Below are 22,431 nucleotides of genomic sequence, written 5' to 3'. Positions count from 1 at the left end.
ATTTTTTTTTTTTTAAAGCTTAAATCTCTCCAATCTCGTAATGCAGTTATAACAAAACCAAATGACTACACTGAACTGGAATAAATCCCCAAAACAGATTTTGGTTAAAGTAATCTTGGTTTTATAAGCTATCATAAGGAATATTGAAATTTTACATTGTAGTACTTAAATATTTCAGGTGATTCCCACTAGAGGTCATGAATGAAAATTATTTTTTTAAAATAATGCTCTTTATTTTTTCTTTTTCATCTCTCTATTCAACACTACCTGCTTAAATGTTACTATTGTACGTTACGGTTTGGAAAAAAAAAGAGAGACCTTGCAATATTATGTCTGGCTTTTTCATGAAACTTTGCATAATTGTATAAAAACAATTTTTTTTCCACACAGCAAAATGATATAAACAGGAAGGTCAAATCCTAAATTCACTGAAGGCTGCTCACTTCATCACCAATGTTTGACCCACAGTCTACAACATAGGAAAGTTTAGTGCATTATTTGCATTAGCTCTTTTTTTTTTTTTTGGGGGGGGGGGGGAGGAGATAAAATAGTGCTCACTCTTTTTGAAAATTAAGTACTTTTCTGCTTAAATAGAGTTTACCTGTCAAAATCGGAGAATATCAGGGTTGGAAGGGACCTCAGGAGATCATCTTGTCCAACCCCCTGCTCAAAGCAGGACAAATCCCCAGTTTTGTTGATTTTTAACTGCAGTTCCTTAAATGGCCCTCTCAAGGATTGAACTCGCAACTCTGGGTTTAGCAGGCCAATGCTCAAACCACTGAGCTAACCCTCCCCTCAGCTGTGAAATACAGTACAGAAACATAAGATGATGATCAGAAGCACACTGATTTTGTCTATTCCAAGCAAATTTAAGTGGTTACTTTAAAAATGGTTTTGATCAGCCAGCCAATGAGATTGCAATAACCATAAGTCATGTTTTGTTTTTTTCACCAGCCAGTATTTTGCAAGCCATGTCTCTCTTGATTTGTGCTGAGATGTACCAGGTATCCAGACTCCAGCATATCTGTGAGCTTTATATCATCACACAGCTGCAGAGTATGCCTAGTAGGGAATTAGCATCTACAAGTCTTAGCGTTGTCAGCTTGCTCAGAAAAGCCAAGGTATGTGTTGCTCATATGTGAACATGTAATGTATGAGTGATGGAATTTCTTTAAAAACATTTTTTTTTTGATATTTCACTTCCCAGGGTTGGATATTTACTGGTATATCTGTTCTTTAGGGATTTGTGGTAGCACAAGGATAGCCAGAGTACAGCCTGCCAAGAGCACAGTTTCCCCCACCTTTGTACCATGAGAACTTTCTTACTTGCAGCGTATCTATGCATTTGTGACATGTCCTGCCAGTGAGCCACATAGTAGTAATTCAGCTAAACTGTGCAACTTCTATTGTAGAAGCACTGCAGTGAGTCTAGATACAGTGGTTCCTTCTTTAGTGCTGGAAGAGCTGTCTCCAACTGTGCACCACGTCTCAAATGCACAGAACGACTGGATAGAACAGAGTGCGCATTTGGAAATGATGACTTAACAACCAACTGGTAAGAGAAAATAGGCGAGCTGAGAAACAGCACAAGAAAGAGGAGAGACAAAAATAAAGACAGATTGGGGGAACAGAAAAGGAGAGTTAAGACAAGACAGATAAAATCATTTTTACTGCTCATGGATAGAAAGTGCAGCCTTTTAAGGAAAATGTTTCATTTAAAAAAAAAAATAGGAGAGGGCAGAATTAGCTTACCCACAGTAAACTTTTGCAAAAAAAAAAAAAAAAATTGTACACAAAAAAGACAAGGGAATAGAGGAGTTAGGAGGTCTTGCTGTGGCATTAAACAGCAATTAGTTATACTTCATTGGATAGCTAAATTTAGTTTAGTGTAGCCACTGTTATATTAACCAAAACATATTTAGATAAGATAAACATACTCTAAACAACTACTACTTTGAAATTGATTTTTAACTAGCCCATAATTTTCTCAGTCCTAATCTGCTTTGTGAGACTGTCATGGTGGCTGGCAACTATCTGTTTGCTCCCAGTTTTCTGCTATTTCAAACACATTCTCAGAATTTGTATGTTGTTGCCAGTTTTTTGTGCTATATTTTCCCTCATTTATTTTTGCCATGGATACTGCTCTTCATTTGCTATGCTGTTACTTTGACACTGGAAATCTTAAATTATGACTTTTGCTTTTTTCCTTCTATCTTTTATCTGTTTTAGTCATGAACAGTATTTGTATTCTGTTTCATTTCTCCTTTTTTCCTTGCAGTTTCACAACTCTGACTGCCTTTCAACTTGGCTCCTTCATTTTATAGCCACTAACTACCTCATCTTCAGTCAAAAGCCTGAATTTCAAGATCTTTCAGGTAGTTAACCAGTTCCTGTCTTTTAAAAATTTAAAAAACACCGCCTTTTCCATTATATTTGGACTGTAGAATAAATGCAAAGTAATGCTGCTTCTGAGCATGTGAGGAGATAAGTACATCTCTGAAGTCTTAAGTCTATTTATTTTATACATTGAATCAAGATTACAAGTTGCTTCCAAGGATGTGCTATTTAAACACCATATAATAAGCATAACTTTTTTTTTTTTTAAGAAAAAATTTAGGATCTCATAATGCTGTCCAATAGCTGATATAGCATATTATAAAACCAAATGATTAAATGGCACTTAATTCATGTAAGTAAATCCAAGTGACAAAGTAGTCAGTCAAATTGGTTTAGGAAAATAGAAGTGGAAGAGATTTGTTTTGTTTGTTTTTTGTTTGTTTGTTTATTTTTAAGCCAAACCTTGTGAGGTGCACCCACCCAGTTTGCTTTAAGAGAAATGTAGAAACCACCTGCCGGATTAATGGGAGTTGTATTAGCTCAGCACATCTCACAATATGGCCCCAGTGTACTCTGCTGACATCTGTATTCTGCCTGTCCCTAGTCCAAGAAGATAGGCTGTGGACATCCTCTGCTGCAATCTGATTCAGGAGATGCTGGGACACTGAGTTAGAAAGAAGGATGTACCTTGCCTAATTTTGATGACCTAAAATTGTTTAAAAAAATTATTTTTTTAGGAAGATCAGTAACAAAATAATGTTTGTGTTATTTAAGCTAAACCCACCACAAAAAGGAAATTCAGCATTAGGGCTTATTTTACCCTTTTGTCACTATCAGAAGGCTTTTGGTGGTCTGTATGAAATTGAGTAGTAGTTTTAAATTCAGTTCTTATTAGAAATATATACACATCCCCCTTTGTTGTCATTCTTAGCATAGGAGTCAGGTGTGGAGAATGAACTACTCCTTGTTTGTTGTGGTTGCATAAGAAAGCATCCCACACAGTTGCTACCTATGCTATATCTCTTTTGTGGATAGAAGATTTGTCTCCAGGACTGTCATTTTGCTATCTTTTCTGAATACTACGTTCATTTAGAATTAACTAACTTATGTCTAGCACAACAATAAGGGTATTCAGGCAGTTGATTTTTACAGTTTATGTGCTGCAAAAAAACGTAGGCACAATGAACAGAGTTTCAGCCTTAACTTTACCACTCCCTTCTATTATGAGTTTGTGTGTCCTTAATGTTGTTTAAACTCATTTTTAGAAGATTTTCAGTTTGTATGTTGTGTGTGTGTGTGTGTGCGCACATGTTTAACATTAATACTATTTATTTACTTTTAGCGGAAGAGCGCAATTTTGTTGAGATGCACAGATGGCCTTCCAGTATGTACTTGAAACAGCTTGCAGATTACAGGAATTACATCAACTCCCAAAAATGCCACTGCATAGTAATGTAACCAGAAGATTGATTATTCATAAACTGGAGAATTACAGGCTGGGAATTACATGGAGGCTATTAAAACTGTAGCAGGGATGAAAATAAACATTTAAGTACGGCTGTACTCTATAATTCGCTTGCTAATACTCTTTTCATTAATAATGAATTATTGTGATGTTTTAAAGGGATTAAGAAATACACCATAGGACAGCATAAGGAGTTAATCAAGCCTGGTCTACACTACAAAGTTAGGTTGACATAAACCGCACGTGCATGCCTATACCTAAATTTGTCTCTGACTGATGTAAGTGCCCTGTTAACAGCAATGCAGTAACACTACCTCCCTGAGCAGCATTAAGCCATGATTGATGTACTGAGGTCGACGCAATGCAAGTGTAAATACAGCATTACGTATATGAATTCTAACAGTCCTCCAGCAGCTGTTCCGCAGTGTCTGACGCTAACCTCTTTGGTCACAATTGTGAATGCCATTGTCCAGAGGTCATGGACTCTAGAAGGCTCTCCCTCTCTTTTTTTAAAGCCCTGCAAATTTTTGAAATGCCTTTTCCTGATTGTCCAGCTGGAGAGCACACCTAGCAGCTCTCCATTGTGTGCAACTATGCAGCTGACTATGGCGGCTATATGTTCCAGACACACTCTATCTTGGAGTAGACAAGAGATATTGGATCCTCTGGGCCTGTGTGTAGAAGAGGCTGTGTAAGCACAGCTATGGACCAGCCATAGAAAAATGAACATCTATGAGCAGATTGCACAGGGGATGCAGGAGGAGGAGTATGACGGGGCCAGCAGCATCGCTTTGTGAAAGCGAAGGAATTGGGTCAGCCATATCAAGAAGCGAACAATCATTCTGGTGCTGACCCGCAGACCTGCCACTTTTACAAAGAGCTGCATGCCATAATTGTCAGAGACCCTTCTGATATCCCGCGCATAATCATGGATACCTTTGAGGATCCCAAGCCACAGGTCCCTGGTATGAACAGCTATGAAGAGGATGGGGGACATGCAACCAGGGAGCCAGGACCTGTTTTGAGATTCCACCGCAGTCCAGTCAGTCCCAGCAGTTGAGCATGGGTGAGTTCGATGTAGGGGAAGGAACTTTGGGTAAGTGTGTAAATGCATTTCCCATTACAATGACCTACTGCTGGTGCCCCCAATTTAACAGGGCACAGTTACTGACTTTTCATTAATTTACTTGTACTAAAAGAGGTAGTAGTGCAACAAAAACAGGTGTTGTTATCTGCTTTTCATTCTCTTTTAGAATTAGGCAAGGGAGGGCGTGTGGAGCAGTTTACGTACACAGGGATTTCCCTTGAATTCTCATGAGAGATATCAATGAAACTTTCATGGAGGTACTCTGCAGTCCTCTCCTGAAGGTTTCTAGGGATGGCAGCCTTATTGCTTCCTTTCTGGTAGGACACTTTTTCCCATGCCACTCAGCGATAACTTCAGCAGGCACCCTTGTAGTACACAGGCTAGCAGCAGACAGGCTTGGGTGGCTTCAGGACAATAAGTAGCAGCTGTGCTCTCTGTGCCTTTGTTCTGTCAGGAGTGAGAGAACAACTAAAATCACCACTTCCTGTGGACAGTGGTGCCAGTATTTAGGTTACCATTTGTCATGGTATAATTCCCCACTCTGAACCTTAGCGTCCAAAAGATGGGGTACCAGCATGAATTCCTCTAAGCTCAATTACCAGCTTAGAACCTGTAGCGCTGCCACCAACCAGGAATTCCAGTGCCTGGTACACTCTGGCCCCCCAAAACCTTGCCCGGGGACCCCCAAGGCCCAGACCCTCTGGATCTTAACACAAGGAAAGTAAACCCTTTCCCTCACTGTTGCCTCTCCCAGGCTTCCCCTCCCTGGGTTACCCTGGAAGATCACTGTGATTCAGACTCCTTGAATCACAAAACAGAGAGGACAATTCACCTTCCTCCCTCCTTCTCTCTCTCCCTCCCAGATTCTCCCTGAGAGAGAAAGTAATCCTGGCACAGAGAAAAATCAGCCTCTCTCTCCCCCTTCCCTCCTTTCTCCCCACCAATTCCCTGGTGAATCTAGACCCAGTCCCCTGGGGTCTCACCAGAATAAAAAAAACAATCAGGTTCTTAAACAAGAAACTTTTAATTAAAGAGAGAAAAAACAGTAAAAATTATCTTTGTACATTTAAAATGTAATAGGTTCAGGGTCTTTCAGCTATAGACACTGGGAATACTCTCCCAGCCTACAAGTACAAATTAAAATCTTTTCCGCAAAATACCAATTTGAACTCCTTTCAGCCAAATGCACGTTTGAACTTCTTCCAACCAAATACACATTTGCAAATAAAGAAAACAAACATAAGCCTAACTCGCTTTAGCTATCTAGTACTCACTATTCTGAATCTATAAGAGCCTGTATCAGGGAGATTGGAGAGAAACCTGGTTGCACGTCTGGTCACTCTGAGCCCCCAGAGTGAACAACAACCAAAACTAACAGCACAGCACAAAAAACTTCCCTCCCTCAAGATTTGAAAGTATCCTGTCCTCTGATTGGTCCTCTGGTCAGGTGACAGCCAGGCTTACTGAACTTGTTAACACTTTACAGTCAAAGAGATATAAAGTACTTCTGTGCTATTAACTTTTCTTATCTGTTTATGACACCATTGCTCTATACTCATAGTTTCATGCAACTGAGCAATTCCCTCATTTCCTTCCCTTAGTGGGCCATACTCACCATGGCTGACGAGTGGCACCATGCACAAGCACTCCAAAGCAAAAGTATCAATAAGCATGTCTTGTTTAAAATGTTAGCGGTGCGAGATAAGGGGGTTCTGAATTTTAACTTTCACTTTATTGTAAATATATTGACAGTGGTACCTCTGTGTGTTTTATCTGCAGCTGTTGCCATTGTGGCTCTGAGAGGTTCCCCCCTCTGCACCTGACGAAAGCCTGAGCTGGATGAGGAGAAGAAAGAGGAGGACTCGGGATGACATGTTCAATGACATCCTGCAAGCCAGTGTTGCATGAGACTGTGAGAAAAGGATCTGGAGGATGAACATTACAGACAGCCTGGGGAAGGAAAAAGCAGAGAGGAGAGAGGCACCAAGACATAATGGAGCTTCTCCAACAGCAAACCGAGATGCTGCAGACTCTTGCGGACTTACTTTCAACAATCTCAGGTTCTCCTCCCTTTTGCAGTCCACGGCAAACTCCATAACAGCACCTCCCTATGCTCTCCCATCCTACATTCCATGTGGTATCAGGGGCTTTATCCCTATCCCTCCCACTCCAGCCCAGCAGACATTAAGGACAACCACAGCCTCACATAAACTGATCTGTGAAATCGATGGTTTCTGAATATGTAGATTAATGGATAAGAATGTTCTTTCTGCTGGTTTTTCTGTTTAATTAATTTATTTTTAATGTATTTGCTTTTAAATTGCACAGATTTTTTTGTTGCACTGGTTTTGCTTCTGAATAACATTTTATTATTTGGAAAATAATCTTTTAGTTCACTGCACATGCTTCAGAGTATCTAGCAATTCTGAAAGCACCTCCTTAATTGTTACTGTACAGTGTGGCACAACTCATAAGATCAGTGACAAAGAGCATAATAATCATAAATGTACAGCAAGCACAACAAAATTGAGAGGTGCATTGACAGTGCTGTATTCTTAGATGTACAACACACAATTCCTAACAGGCCCCAAAACAGCAGGGCCGAGTAGAGCAGAGTACATCACGCATTACTGTGGCTCACTGTTAAAGTGCTCTTCAAAGTCTCTCTGAGCTGTATGGTTTGGTGTTGAGCTCTTCTAATAGCCCTTGTGTTTGGCTGTTCTAACTCAGCAGACTGCCAGTCCACTCTGGTGGAAACTTTTCCCCCTTTGCTTCCCTGAGATTATGCAGAACACAGCAGGCAGCTATAACCATTGGGATGTCTTTTTTTTCCACTGAGATCCAGTCTTGTGAGTAAACAACACCAGCATCGCTTCAGTCTTCCAAAAGTGCATTCAACTGTCTTTCTGCACCTGCTAAGCCAATAGCAAAATGTTTCCTTGGTGCTATTGGGGTGGCCAGTGTACGGCTTCATGAGCCAGGGGAGCCCAGGGGTAGGCTGTCTCCCAGGATTGCTATTAGTATCTCAACATCACCAGTGGTAATCTGCCAGTTGGGAAAGAAAGTCCCTGCTTGTAGCTTTCTGAACAGTCCTGTATTTTTAAAGATGCAAGCATTATGCACATTCCTTGATCAGCCAAAGTTGATGTCAGTGAGGAGACCCTAGTGATACACCAAAGCTTGCATAACTATAGAAAAGTAGCCCTTTCTGTTGATGTACTCTGTGGCAAGATGGGCTTGTGCCAAAATAGGGATATGTATGCTATCTTTGCTTCACCACAGTTCAGGAATGCCATTATTGAAAATCCAGCATGTCCTGCATGTTCCTGAGTCACAGTACTGCATAGCAAGAGATGTTTAGTGGCCTTGCACTTGCATGACAGTGGCCCCCATAGTGGATTTTCCAACTCCAAAATGATTTTTCACTTACCAGTAGCAATCTGACATTGCGGATTTCCACCGTGCAATCACTACTCTCTTCTCCACCATCAGTGGAGCTCTCATTTTGGTGTCCCTGTACTGGAGGGCTGAGGCACACAGATTCAGGAATGTGGTCTTACGCATCTGAAAGTTCTTCAGCCACTGCTTGTCATCCCATGCCTACATTATGATGTGATCCCACCAGTCAGTGCTTGTTTCTTAGTTCCAGAAGTGGTGCTCTACCATCTGCAGTTTGAACACCAGCAACAACCTTGTATTTGTTCTTGCTATGTCCCAGAGCAGTCTGTGCTCCAAGATACTGTTGTGTTCCCTGCTTATTTGGTTCATGTTACGGGTCTGCAAACATCGGAATATCTTGCGTCCTGGCTTGCAACACTTATGACAGTAGTGCAGAGCTATGCAAGTGCCATGCTTCTGTCAGAAATGGACAGTGAGGAGGGCTGCATAGGTTCATGGGGAAAAAGGTATGAAAATTATGGGATCTAGATAACCTTATGGCATAGATGAGATAAAAACAATTGCAAACTGGCCCCTTACCACCAGTCACTGCGCTTGACGTGTTTCTGCCCCACCATACATTGCCAAAACATCCCAAAAGACGGTGAACTGGACAGTAGGGGATTGCACTGAGATACCTACCTAAGCACTTGTGAGTATGTGTAATACTTACACAAGGAGCCAAGTATGCATACACATGAATGATGTACTAACGCTGGTGGCTTTATGTTGATGTAACTTGTGTCAACCAAAGTTTGCAGTGTAGACATGGTCTCTGTTGTTTAGCTGCAAGCTGTTTTCCCTAAGGATTCTTTGCTACAGTAGTGGTGGTTTCAACTTCTAGATGAGATGTTGAAAACATTTTAACTTTTGTAAATCTTTTGTTTAACCTTCTATGTGAGATTTTCAATGAAGTGTAAGGGAGTTCAGTACCCAGTTTTCTTATGCTCTTTTGAATATCTCACCCTACCTGCTTATTTTAGCCTAGGATTATCACACAATCCTTGTAATGTATTTATGGGCTTTCTAGGTAAAGAATATGGTCAAAACATTGGGGTTAAGTGTATAACTAACTATTCCCTGCATAAGTTTCCCATACAATCATATGAACTGGTATTTTCTCTTTAGCTAGGTGCTTATATGGCTCCATCATTGTACTGTCCGAGCACCTCCTGTGTATTTAAAAGTTAGAAATCTAACAATCTTCCCAACCTGTAGGGAGAAAAAGCTGGTTTAATTTTTAGGGCATTTTCTGTTGTTTGGTAATGTTATATATGTGTGTGTGAAGAAATTAAGGGGAAGTAAAGGCAAAGAAGAAATTTGTATTCAACTGTGAAAGGTATGAAGTCAACAGTCATCTTTTTCTGTTGCAGGAGAAAATTCCATAGCACATAAAACTTTTCTGTCTCCCACAGTCAAACTTCCCCCTGTTGGTTGACAGTTAAATCATTTTAGCTGACAAGAGGATCATATTCACAAAGGAAGAGGTAGCCATGGCCAGTTCTATGATGAACTTTGACTACCAGAACAAACCTAGAACTCAGCTCTGTTCAATGGGAAGCCTTTGCAGAGTGGCGAATCAGCCTAATGTGTTCATGGTGACCTGTGTTTCTGAGCAGTTGGGATGCTCCATGTTGTATTAATTGGATTGGTTAAGGTTGTGTGGATTCATTTTTTGATATGAGCCAAAATAATTAATCCTGGAGATCTTAAAATAGGATCACCATGGTTTTGTGCAATATTCTGGTGAGGCATAGATGAGTGAGTGGCTTTTTTTAGCTATTGATGTATACACATTCAATAGCATTGAGTTCAAAAGGAGCCCCAGGCTCAGACAACCTTAACAATTGAAGGATAGATGTCTACAATAGCAGGAATTTTATGCAGGAAGCAAGTTCTTCAAAGTGATTCCTTCTGCCTACTAGCAAAACCACAATCTTATTTAGGTTCAGCTTTAGCCAACTATTCTTGTATTGTAGGGAGTAGCGTGTGTGGTATGTCAGTGGCTGGTCCTAGAGGGACAATGTAAAAAAAGGAAGATTAATGAAAAAGTAACTTAGTCCTGAAAACAAAGCAGGATGAACCATTTTAAAGGCACCTGCAGAAAAAACTGCTGCCAGGCGAAGGTGAGACCCACCATATTAACTAGTACCTATAGTACTTTTCTGTTAAGAGAGAGGAGGAGTTTTTGTATCTCTACACACTTATTCTTTTGGAAATTACACACTAGAACTTTAGGGGATTTTCTTTTGGTGCAGTTTTAGAGGTCCAAATAACATTTTCTATTTTGGACAAAAATAATGATACTCTGCTCACTCCAAATATCGAAGGTTAGCTCAGTTAAGAATGTTAATTAAATAGTATTTATATATATAGCTTTGTGTCTGAAAATCTAAGAGAGCTTTACAAATGTGAGCAGCATTATTATCTTTGTTTCACAGGTGAGGAAGACTGAAGCAGAGAGGGGTTGAGATTTGTTTAAGATCACATTGCTAGTTAGTGACAACTAGGAATAGCACATTGTCTCCTGCAGGGAATAAAACAGATGAGTCTGCTACCATGGAGAAAAAGAAATGTTAAAGGTGGAATAAAAATGGTCATACATTAAAGTGGAAACAAAATATGCATATAATTTAAAAAAAAATGTAAAAAAGATTTAACTACCTCCTTATTTCCTAATGTTTATATCTGTTGCAGTAGAAATTAAAAATTCTACATGTAGATCAGCTGGATGAATGACAAATGTTGAAGTTTTGAAAGCTTAAGGCCATCAGCAAAAATGACTACAGAATTGTAAGTCTCATTTGCATGAACAATTACTTAACATGCTCTGTCACAGTATCTGCACCTACAAATGGCCAGTTTAATCATTTAACTAGTGTTTGTATGCACAAATACTAAATTCATGTGTGCAGTCATGGTACTTACATATACAAATTGTGTGTGTGAATGTTTGCCCATATTGCATGTGGCCCTAAGTTTTTAATATTTTGAAAATCTGATTTGCTACACTAGAATTTCTTGCCAATAACTCAATGTAGTGGGATATTTATTTTCATGAAGGAGATTTCATAAATCCTTTTCCCCATTAATAGCTTAAAATACGGTAAAATGGAAATATGGACCATTTCTGTGGACCAGATAATATTTTATGGTATTGTATATTTATTTTTAGTCTTGTGTTAATCATCCACAAACACTTTATATAGTGAGGCCAAGAAATGTGAGGAGACATTTATCCATAGATTTGTAACTTGCTAATTACTCAAACATAAAATATCTTTCGATTCTTCACAGGTGTCTTTATTATGTTACCTATATCAGGTGGAAACACTAGGTCAAACCCAGAATGATGTGATAATTTGAGAAAATTAGTGATTTCTCCACACAAACAGAACAACAAACGGATGCTTTTCTTTAGAAATGTGCTTTTCAAATTTAAAATCTATGGCTTAAATATAGGTTTTGCTAACAATATCTCGTTACTTAGGTACAATTCAGAAATCCATACATGATATTCAGAAGTTAGTCAAAGCACCACTGAGTTTGATATGTATAATAACAACTTTACATGTATAATATTTTTCCATTGGTTTAAATTAAAAATTAGGAAGTTCCTGAAAATTTGATTCAAACAGTTAAAAGATCTGGAAATATTAAAATAGCATAGGAAAGGAAAACTAGAAAATTAGTTTAGGAAAAAAACTCTTTGGGCTTTGTATAGGCAATCAAGTCTATCTTTAAGAGAGCTGTTCTGCTAATAACTTTCACTTTTCTTCTGAAGTAGGATTATCACCTCTTATCAGTTTAATATATGGTATAGGATCTATTCTTTTATAACTGCTTTGAATGCATATTGAGAGACTAGACCTCTACCTTATTAGCGAATCCTGTTAACATTGTTACACACCTTTTTTCCATGTTTTGTTTATGATACATGTACACTTACATTAAGCCAGTATGGAGGCTTATATTGAGGCTAACTTAGGAAGCCTTCTGTCTTAAGAAACATTAATTTCCACAGGACAGAGTGTCTCTGCTGTAGTCTTTAGATCTTGGTGAACAAGGTAACAAAAAAGTTTAGGAGAAAATAACTTATTTTACCGAGGCATGTGCTGAAATTCAGCTTTTAATATTTTCATAAGTTATGGAATGGTATTGTCTCTTCGACTAAAATTTAAAATATCTAGATTTAGTATTTAACACTTCGTAACAAAACAATAAACATTTTTACTGCATCTCAATTTCATGTGATTATTTACCCATTTTTGTTTGAACAGTGTGCTGGGAAGAGTTAAACAGCAAAACTGTAATTCATGTACTGGTAGATAAAGTGAGGGTAAGCAATATTGTTCTGCTTTTGTAGTGTTCCAGAGCCCAAATTAGAATTAGGACCCCACTGAACTATCATTGTGCTTCGTTTGACAATAAACCTGGCTGAACTGCCTTCGTACCTTACTAGACTCTGTGGTCATTGGGGGTTCTCTCGAGATCTGCTGTCTCAGCTATCTTCGAAGAGCTGGGACAGCACACAGAGGGAACACACGCACGCAGACAAGTGATATCAACACTGAACAGAGCAGAGCACCACACCAGTAGCATCTGACAACAGCTTTCACCTCTCTTCCATGTCCCCCTCAATCCTAGGATGATAGATGACTGCTCTCCTTCACCCTTGGGATTTTATTATAGCACATTTTGTCTTTCACAAATATCTCCCCTTATGGAATATCTGTTCCCCTAAAAAACGTCATTTACTTGGAAGCAATAAATCAAATTGCTTATGAGATGTGTCACTGAAATACTACTTGAAAAGGTCCAATTGCAATAAGAAGGAAAACAACATTTCTGCTGCTGTCAGAAGAGAGCAGATAAGTCATTTCTATTTTAAATTTGTGTCTGGTTGCTTATAAACCATCCAGGCAGCTATTTTGTTAAAACAGAAGATTTCCTCTTACTTTCATCACTATTTCACCAGCAAGGTAGTGGTATATGGGGGTTTATAGAACACTGTCAGGGTGCCTGTGGCCACACAACAGCCAACCCTGCTTTCCAAGGAACTCATAGTCTTAGACTAGAGTTATTAGAGGATATAAAAGTTAGATTCAGTTGGAAAAGAAAGATGGTCTGGCTAAAGCACTGGACGGGTAGGAGACAGGGGTTCAGTTCCCAGTTCCACCATGGAGTTCCTGTTTTACCTTGCACAAGTCATTTAATTATTTGGTCTTTCGTTCCCCATTTTGTACAATAGGGAAATAACTATTTCTTTTTTCCCCACCCTCTGTCTTTATTTAGAGTATCTTACTACATGTATGTGGGACAGATGTGAGGCTGTGGAAGCATGGAAACTTTAGATTATTGTGATGAGATGTGCCAGTTAATAGTGGCACACAGGATATTCACAGACTACTATGCCTATAAATGCTTTATGTATACATGTGAACTGGGGATTGTATTCTGGCTAGGGGAATTAAAATTGGGAGTGAGGGGAAGAAAACAAGACTAATGCAAATCCCTGGACAGATAAACAACTTTAGAGAAGTATCAGAAGGGTAGCCGTGTTAGTCTGGATCTGTAAAAGCAGCAAAGAATCCTGTAGCATCTTATAGACTAACAGACGTTTTGGAGCATGAGCTTTCGTGGGTGAATACCCACTTCTTCAGATGCATGTCAACGAAGTGGGTATTCACCCACGAAAGCTCATGCTCCAAAATGTCTGTTAGTCTTCTATAAGGTGCCACAGGATTCTTTGCAACTTTAGAGAAGTACTACCGTTTGGGGGACAGGGGCAAGGGGAACTGTAGCTGCTGGTTTTGAATGGTTTCAAGAGGCCCAGGAGAAAAAGAATGCAGAATGGTATAAAGTGGATAGCCTGATGTAGTGGAGGGGGGATTCTCTTTCAGTCCAAGAATTGACATGAGACTGTAACCAAGAGTGTTTCTCTGCTGGAAGAATTTGAAGGACTTTGAAACCTACCAGGGTCTCCATGGGAAAGACAGATAATATAGCTGGTATGTTTTCGTCCTAAAGTAAATGTATTGTGCTTTGTGAAAAGGTGGCTGGTCATTGTTGATCCTGTCCAAGGTTTAAAAAAAAAAAAAAAAAAAGAAATCAATCAGCATGTTTGAGACTCTTACTTGTAAGACAGTAGCATCTAGATCAGGGGCAGGCAAACTACGGCCCATCACACCTTTCAATCCAGCCCTTGAGCTTCCGCTGGGGAGTGGTGTTGGGGGCTTACCCCACTCCACATCTGCCATGGCTCCCTGAAGCAGTGGCATGTTCCTTTCCAGCTCCTATGCATAGGGGCAGCCAGGGAGTTCCACACACTGCCTCTGCCCCAAGTGCCGGCTCTGCAGCTCCCATTGGCTGGAAACCACGGCCATAGGGAGCTGCAGGGGTGATGCCTGCAGACAGGACAGGAGGCAAAGCTGCCCAGCCAGCAGCGTGCCTCTGTGTAAGAGCCAGAGGAGGGACTTCCACTGCTTCCGGGAGCTGCCTGAGATGAGCGCTGCCCAGAGCCTGCACCCCGACCTCCTCCCATGCCCCATTCCTCTGCTCCAGCCCTAATCCCCTCCCACCCTCCAAACCCCTCAATCCCAGCTTGGAGCACAGTCCTGCACCCCAAGCCCCTCATCTGCAGCTCCACCCACAGCCAGAGCCCTCACCCCCAATTTTGTGAGCATTCATGGCCTACCCTACCCTGATCTAGCTGCTCCAACGCTGTACACGCTGCCACAGATCTGGGGTAACTGCACCTTTGACTCCTTCGTGCTATCCTTTACAACACCCCACTTAGGGCTCAGGTCTCTAACCAACATCTAAAGGAGGTGTTCTCAATGATGCCACAAAGGGGTCAAAGATGCAGTTACCCCACAACAATGACAGCATGTACACTGATTGCAGCATCTAGATCAGTGGTGGGCAACCTGGGGCCCGCGATCTAGATGATCAGAATGGTCCCTTATGGCATTTAAGTCATGGCCCAGATTTACTTCAAAGGAATAATCCTCAGCGCATAAATCCATGTCAATCTTTAACATGCAGCATCAGGACTCAAATCTCTCCTAACTTCATACCAAAGTATTTTGTTCTATTTCTCTTTTCTACTACTGAGCTTCAGCTCATCTAAGAGATCAGCGCTGAAGAGCAGGTGTTGGATGGAAGTGCTATGATGGAGCTGGCTATGCTCTGATGCACCACTAAGAAAAAAAACTGAACAGAAACACCTCATGTGTCATTCTTTTTCCTCACTTTCTCCCTCTCACAGGCCAGTTCAAAATTTTTTTTTGAGAGTATTAGAGAAGGGATGAAAATAAAGATGGAAGTGTGGCTATGAAGAGGCTATTGCATCTTTATGACTTAATTTGGGAAACTTCATTAAAATGTATCCTCAGTATTTATATACAAACCATGTGGAACGCAATGCTATTCAACACCAATCCTATTACAAAATGTCTTCCTATATACAACATGTAGTTCCCTCTAGATTTTACTCTATAGGACATACTACGAGTATGTGCCCCCTGGCAATGGACTCAGCTCAGTCAGTAGCGGGACTTTCCACTGCCGCCTCAGCTGGACAAAGACACCGCCCCAGGGATGCATTCTTATACACAGGTACAAACAGGTTACACATCACTCCCAACGTATTGAGGTGCAACCCTTCTACGTAGCAAGGTGCAACCCCTTTACGTAGTAAGGTGCCGTCTCTCACCTTGTACGTGTTGGTTTGAACAAAACAACACTATCCATCATATTACCTTTTTGGCCTTGTCATTGGGATGGGTCAGCCTGTTCCTTGTTATCTGTGGAATGTTCCCGTATGCAAATGTTCTGATATCTAGTGTCCAGTACCTTTTAGGTACATATCTTCTTGCAGCACCAGCCCTTTCCTTGCCAGCTTCTGTGAGCAGGGCCTGCCTCTGGCTCATAGCTTAACTTTGCTTTATGTTAGCAAAGTCTTGACCATTACTTTAGTTCAGGCATCATACTGGACCTCTAATACCAAGCTTTATATCTTAGGGCTTCCTCTTACTACAAAAGCTTGTGCCAACATCTTTCTTTGTAAGAGGATTTGTTACAGTCCAGGGGGGAAGGCTAACTACAGCTTGTTACTGAAATGGGGCCCGTGGGTGAAGCTTCCCCTTGGGGAGGCTGGCCCCCTGACTCTCCTCTTCCAGCCCAGGCCTGCCCCCGCTTGCTACTCTCAGCTCTTCCCCTCCCGTATGGCCCAAGGTGGGGGGCTGAGAGCTCAATAGGGGCTATGGAGTGTGTATGTGGGGAGGAATGCTGAGAGCTCAGCCCTAGCCAAGGTCAAGCTTTCAGCCTCGTCCAGGACCGCAGCAGAGCTCTCAGCCTTGGCTGGAGGTCCAAGCCTGGAGCCCCTCTCCCATTCTGCTCTGTTGCCCCATTCCCCCCTCATTCTGCCTCTTCCTCCTGAGCCCTGCCCTGCCCTTGCTCCCTCCTCACTGTGGCCCCAAGATGGGAAAAGCTCTACTGCTGCAGCAGGGAGCAAAATCTCCAACCCCAGGGCCACAGTGAGGGCAGATTTTTCCATGGCCCCCACATAGGGGCATGAGGTTTGGGGAGGGTGAGCCTCCCTTAGGTGCCACCCATGGCTGTGCCCCCTCTTTAAAAAATGCATTGAGGAGTTCTGATGGTGCTATGCAAGGAAATGACCATCAATGGCTATTAACCAGGATAGGCAGGGATGCAAAATCCCAAACCATGTTCTGAAGTGTCCCTAGCCTCTATCTGTCACAAGCTGGGAATGGGCGACAGGGGGATGCATCACTTGATGATTACCTGTTCTGTTCATTTCCTCTGGGGCACCTGGCATTGGCCACTGTCAGAAGACAAGATACTGGGCTACATGGACCTTTGGACTGACCCAGTATGGCCATTCTTGTGCTTTGTTCCAATGATTATGATATACGTAGTGCATAAGATACAAGTTGAAATGTTTTGACTATAATAGTAATAATATAACATGAGTTCAGTCAATAAGGTCAAAACAAGATGCCATTTCAATTTTTCCAAAACAATATTTCACCATTTCAGTCTGCAGCACATTTCAATTTTTCATTCATTCTGGAACAAAAAAAGAGAGGAAATTGCCCATAGAAGGGGAATTTTGGGTTCTGACCAGCTCTAGTTATCTGTCTTACAAATGAGCAATGTGTGGTACAGAGAAGTTAAGTGACTTATCCCAGGTCACACAGGAAGCCTGCAAGAGAGTAAGGAATGCAGCCTAGGTGACCTGACTTTCCAGTTCTGAGCTTTATCAACAAGACCATACTTCCTCCCTAATCGTGTACAAATTAGTTTCCCTCTTATGCCACACACCTCTGCATTTTTTATACTAGGAGAAATTCCTTGCCTATTTTTCTCCAGTGATACACAGTATTTCTGCCCAAGCTCCTGCTTCCTGGGAAACCAACACGAGCACATGGTACATCAGTATTACCCAGCTCAAATCCTTGTGTCTGAGCTAACAGACTACATTTTAACCTTCAGCCCCCACTTTACCCATGTATCACACACCCAAAGGCAAAGCTCTGTCTTTATACTGTTTAAGAACAAATGCAAGGAGATTATACAAACATGTATTTCCCTGAATTATCAGCTAGTTCTTGTTCAAGAGTAATTTTACATATTCTACACTGAAGCAGCCAGTTTAGATTTAAGAGTGTGCAGCTCATGGTTATCAGTGCATTTCACCCTATTCAGTTTTCACTCATCCCACAACATTCCAATTCCTTAAAGATGATGATAGAACTTCCCCTCTGGCAGCTTGGCCTACACCACCCTGGGATCCAAATTTAGTACTAGCAGCACATATGTGGCTTACCTTTGAGCCCTCATCTTCATGCTCCTTCTTGTATTTAGCAATGAAGGTGGCCTTTTTGACAGTGATCATTTCAGTGTGAAGATAGATACTCTTGTTGCCCTCTGAGCAGACCCACTTTATACCATCTTTCACAAACAAGGTGTCCCTCCAGCTACATGCTAATTTTGCTAGTAAGGTCCCAGTGGGACTTTAATGTGAATCAAAAACTAATTTACCAGTATTTTAGCTGAAGCTGCATAACATTGGAGCTCATAGGATATTACGCTCTCTGACTGGTTGAAGGGCTGTGGCTTTCTACTCAGATCAGAGAAAGCCATTCACTTTATTTGCTGAAAGAATGAAGGACAAAGCCAGCTCTTCTCAGAGACTCTCAAGGTGAATCAAAACTCATCCAACTAGGACACAGGCTGCCTTAGTAGTATTACTGCATAGTATCCCCCTTGCTGAAGTCTGCAGGGCAGCTACTTTGAATGTGGTGTATACATTCACCAGGCCATATGCCCTGAGTGATGCCTTGGCAGCTGGTGCATACTTGGTTCACTACTTCTGAATGTGGTGCTAGGTACCACCTCATATAACCCTCCTCAATGAGCATTGCTTGGGAATCATGCACAGTGACTATCCCTAGGGACCAGCACTCAAAGGATTATTACTTATTTTATAGTAACTGGCCGCCTTAGAGGTGTGTGGCCCTTGAGTATTCACAAGCCGCTCTCTTTTCTCTCTGCTTTGGCTCATCATGTGAACCACAGTAGAGTAGGAACTGAGAGGTGGTCAGGCCATATCACCACGTATACTCTCTGTTTGCAGCATGAGACAGTGTAGCATGCAAGTGCAAACCAAAAACCATTGCTATTGAATACCCATGGGGATCACATATCTGGAAGAACTCTAGGTACTAAAGGTAAATAACCTTCTTTTGTTGTAACTCATCCCCCAAAGAAAACTATGCTGAGAGAAAAGATTTTAAGAACATTAACAGTCATTCAGGGTCAGGATAATGGTCCATCTAGCCCAGTAGCCCCTTTTCTGACAGTGGCCTGTGCCAGGTGCTTCAGAGGGCACAAATAGAACAGGCATCCTCTGTTGTTCACTCCCAACTTTAGGGACACCCATAGCATGGGATTGCAGCCATGGCCATCTTGGCTGATAGTCACTGATGGTCCTATCCTCCATGAATTTATCACATTCTTTTTTGAATCCCAGTAGAGTTTTGGCCTTCACAACGTCCCCTGGCAACAAGTACCAGAGGTGAACTTCTGTGCTGTATGACTAGAATATTGCAGATTTTTAGTTGTGAAGTCTAAACTTTAACTCTTTTAATTTCTGCTTTGCAGCTCACCTTAGATTAATATAACTGCATAGGCTCCCCACCTTGCTTGAAGAAGCCTGTAGTGGATAGTGCTGGAGGCCAACTATTTTACTAGATCAGTGGTCTAAGTTGCTATTTTCTAATAAATGCTCTTTATATTCTATTGACTAATCACAATAGTGTGGAATTTGTCTTTCAGTGGAAGAGAAAGCATACTAACTTGCATCATATACATAACATCCTTCCTCCCAAAAAGCCAGCTCTACCCAGAAAATGATGAGCAAGGTGCCAGCTGCATAACGTAATAAGTCACTACAAATAAAATATTCCTGCATGTACGGTAATTGTAATTCTGTATTAAACATTCTCTCATCAGAAGTGACTGTGGCTGCAAATGGTCAGCTAATTTTCTGCAAGAGTAGTCAGATGTTCTGCTTACATTATCACATAAGCAGGTGGAGTTCTAAGAGAGATTGATTTTCCTACAGTTGTGAGTGGAGCAGGGGAAATTGCTGTAGCAGAGCCAAAGCATGATACACTGGCACTTGCTATTCTTCTTCGAGTGATTGCTCATATCCGTTCCAGTTAGGTGTGCGCGCCGTGCGTGCACATTCATCGGAAGATTTTTATCCTAGCAACTCCGGTGGGCTGGCAGGTCGCCTCCTAGAGTGGCCCCAGCATGGCGCCTGATATATACCCCTGCCGGCCCGCCCGCTCCTCAGTTCCTTCTTACCGCCGTGTCGGTCGTTGGAACTGTGGAGCGCGGCACAGCTGTCCACGTACCTAGCTCTCCATTGACTCGTTGTTCTAATAGTTGTATATAGTTATAGTTGTAGTTAGAGTTTATAATATTAGTTGTTAGTTGTAGTACTTGTTCTATATAGTTAGCGGGCTTGGGCTGTAGCCCTCCCCCGCACCCGGCGCTGGGCTCATGCCCGGTTCGCCAGGGTTTAAACAGTGCTCAGCCTGCAAGAAGCCGATGCCAACGAGCGATCCCCACGACACCTGTTTGAAGTGCCTTGGGGAATCGCATATCTCTGAAAAGTGCCGCATTTCTAAGGCATTTAAGCCAAGAACAAAAAAAGGAGAGGGATCAGCGCTTAAAGACCCTCTTAATGGAAGCAGTGCTTAACCCTCCAGCCTCGACACTGAGCGCTGGCTCCGCTCCGGCACCGGACCGCTCCGGCACCGGGAAAACGCCTCGTCACCGGGCCCCGAAGCAAGGCCTTCGACGTCTGCCACTCCAGCCAAGCAGAAGCGAACAGAGCGTCCGGCACCATCTACTGCCGCGGCACCGATGCCAGGGATTCTGTCGACTCCGGGCCCAGGAGGTCCGTCGAGTCCGGTCCCTCACAGCTCCCCCATAATATCTGGGGTCGAGCTAATGGTTCACTCGACGTCGGAGACATTTGCTTCGGCTTGGGACCTGATTGCATTGACTGAGCCTACGCTGCCTCAACCCCTGGTGCCTCCGGTGCGGGTCCTGCAATCAAAAGGCAAGCCTGTGGCCATGCGAGCTCCATCAACATCAGAGCACAGGGCTCCGGAGGCCACATTGTCTCATCCTCCCCTGTCCCCTGCAGAGGAGGGATTGTCTCACCAGCGGGATCCTGATCTCCCTCCAGAGCCAGAAACATTGCTCCAGACGGAGCCTCCTGCAGATCCACTCCTGCCGGGTGTCTCCTCATCATCCTCCCTGGATGAGGCAGTGGCTGGAACAACATCCACCAGCCCTCCTCCGCTCGACCTCAGGGCGCATCAGGACCTCCTCCGGCGCATGGCGCAAAACATGAATTTACAGGCCGAGGAGGTCTCAGAAATTGAGGATCCGGTGGTGAGCATATTATCTGCAGATGCTCCCACTCGGGTCGCCCTTCTCTTTATCCGGACCATTCAGGCCAATGCCACTACCATCTGGCAGTCGCCGGCATCAGTTCCCCCCGCAGCACTCGGTGTGGAACGCAAATACATGGTGCCCTCGAAAGGGTACGAGTATCTCTATGTTCACCCGCCCCTGTGCTCCCTCATCGTACAATCTGTGAACGAGAGGGAGCGTCACGGCCAACAGGCCCTGGCACCGAAGTCTAAAGATGCGAGGCGCATGGACCTGCTTGGCCGAAAGGTCTATTCTGCGGGCACTCTCCAACTTCGGGTGTCCAATCAACAAGCTCTCCTTAGCCGCTACACATACAACACCTGGGCGGCAGCAGACAAATTTAAGGAGTTGCTTCCACAAGATGCACGTCAGGAATTCGCGGCGATCCTTGACGAGGGCAAGAAAGTAGCACGAACTTCCCTGCAAGCCTCTTTCGACGCTGCAGATTCGGCTGCCAGGACTCTGGCTTCTGGCATTACCATGCGCCGAATTTCCTGGCTACAGGTCTCTGGCCTTCCTCTGGTACTCCAGTACACAACAGGATCTCCCGTTTGAAGGCCAGGGCCTGTTTTTGGACAAGACTGACCCCAGGCTGCAAAGCCTTAAAGACAATAGGGTCATTATGCGCTCCTTGGGGATGCATATGCCAGTCACCCAGCGCAGACCCTTCCAGCCTCCACCGCAACGCTGGCCCTACCCTCGACCCTGCCAGAGGCAGGACTTCGCCAGACGTTGAAGTAGGAACAGCCGGCGTAGACAATCGGGCAACCAAGGGCGGCAAAACCAGAGCTCCTCCAAGGCTCCCTCTGGCCCAAAGCCTTCATTTTGAAGGTGCGCCCGAGGGTGCTGCACCAGTTTCCCTCCCGGATCCGTCCCCTCCCTTCTCCAACCGTCTTTAGTTTTTCCTCCCGCGTGGTCCCAACTGACATCAGACCGTTGGGTCTTAAGCACCTTACAAGCTGGATACCATCTGCAGTTTGTTTCGCACCCTCCCTTCCGCCCCCCTCCTTCGTCCCTCTTCAGGGACCCCTCTCACGAGCAACTCCTCCTTTAGGAGATGCAG

General features: G+C 42.9%; 1 protein-coding gene across 7 annotated transcripts in view; it reads left to right on the top strand.

The window, feature by feature from the left end:
- RHOBTB3 (Rho related BTB domain containing 3) overlaps positions 1-12,785 on the top strand; it is a 66,745-nt gene extending 53,960 nt beyond the window's left edge. For 4 of the 7 annotated variants that reach the window (XM_030566897.1, XM_030566892.1, XM_030566894.1 and 1 more), the window contains 4 exons: positions 955-1,121; positions 2,279-2,375; positions 3,680-4,868; positions 6,669-12,785. In XM_030566897.1, the coding sequence (XP_030422757.1) occupies positions 955-1,121; positions 2,279-2,375; positions 3,680-3,795 (380 nt within the window). In that variant the 3' untranslated portion in view covers positions 3,796-4,868; positions 6,669-12,785. Of the gene's footprint in view, positions 1-390; positions 475-954; positions 1,122-2,278; positions 2,376-3,679; positions 4,899-6,668 lie in introns of those variants that run through there. The other 3 variants (XM_030566893.1, XM_030566896.1, XM_030566900.1) reach the window with 3 other exon arrangements.
- The last annotated feature ends 9,646 nt before the right edge of the window (positions 12,786-22,431 follow it).

This window comes from Gopherus evgoodei, chromosome 6 (assembly GCF_007399415.2).
Source record: "Gopherus evgoodei ecotype Sinaloan lineage chromosome 6, rGopEvg1_v1.p, whole genome shotgun sequence".
NCBI lineage: Eukaryota > Metazoa > Chordata > Testudines > Testudinidae > Gopherus > Gopherus evgoodei.
The sequence above is the reverse complement of the archived record's forward strand: the minus strand, read 5'-3'. Positions and strand labels throughout refer to the sequence as shown.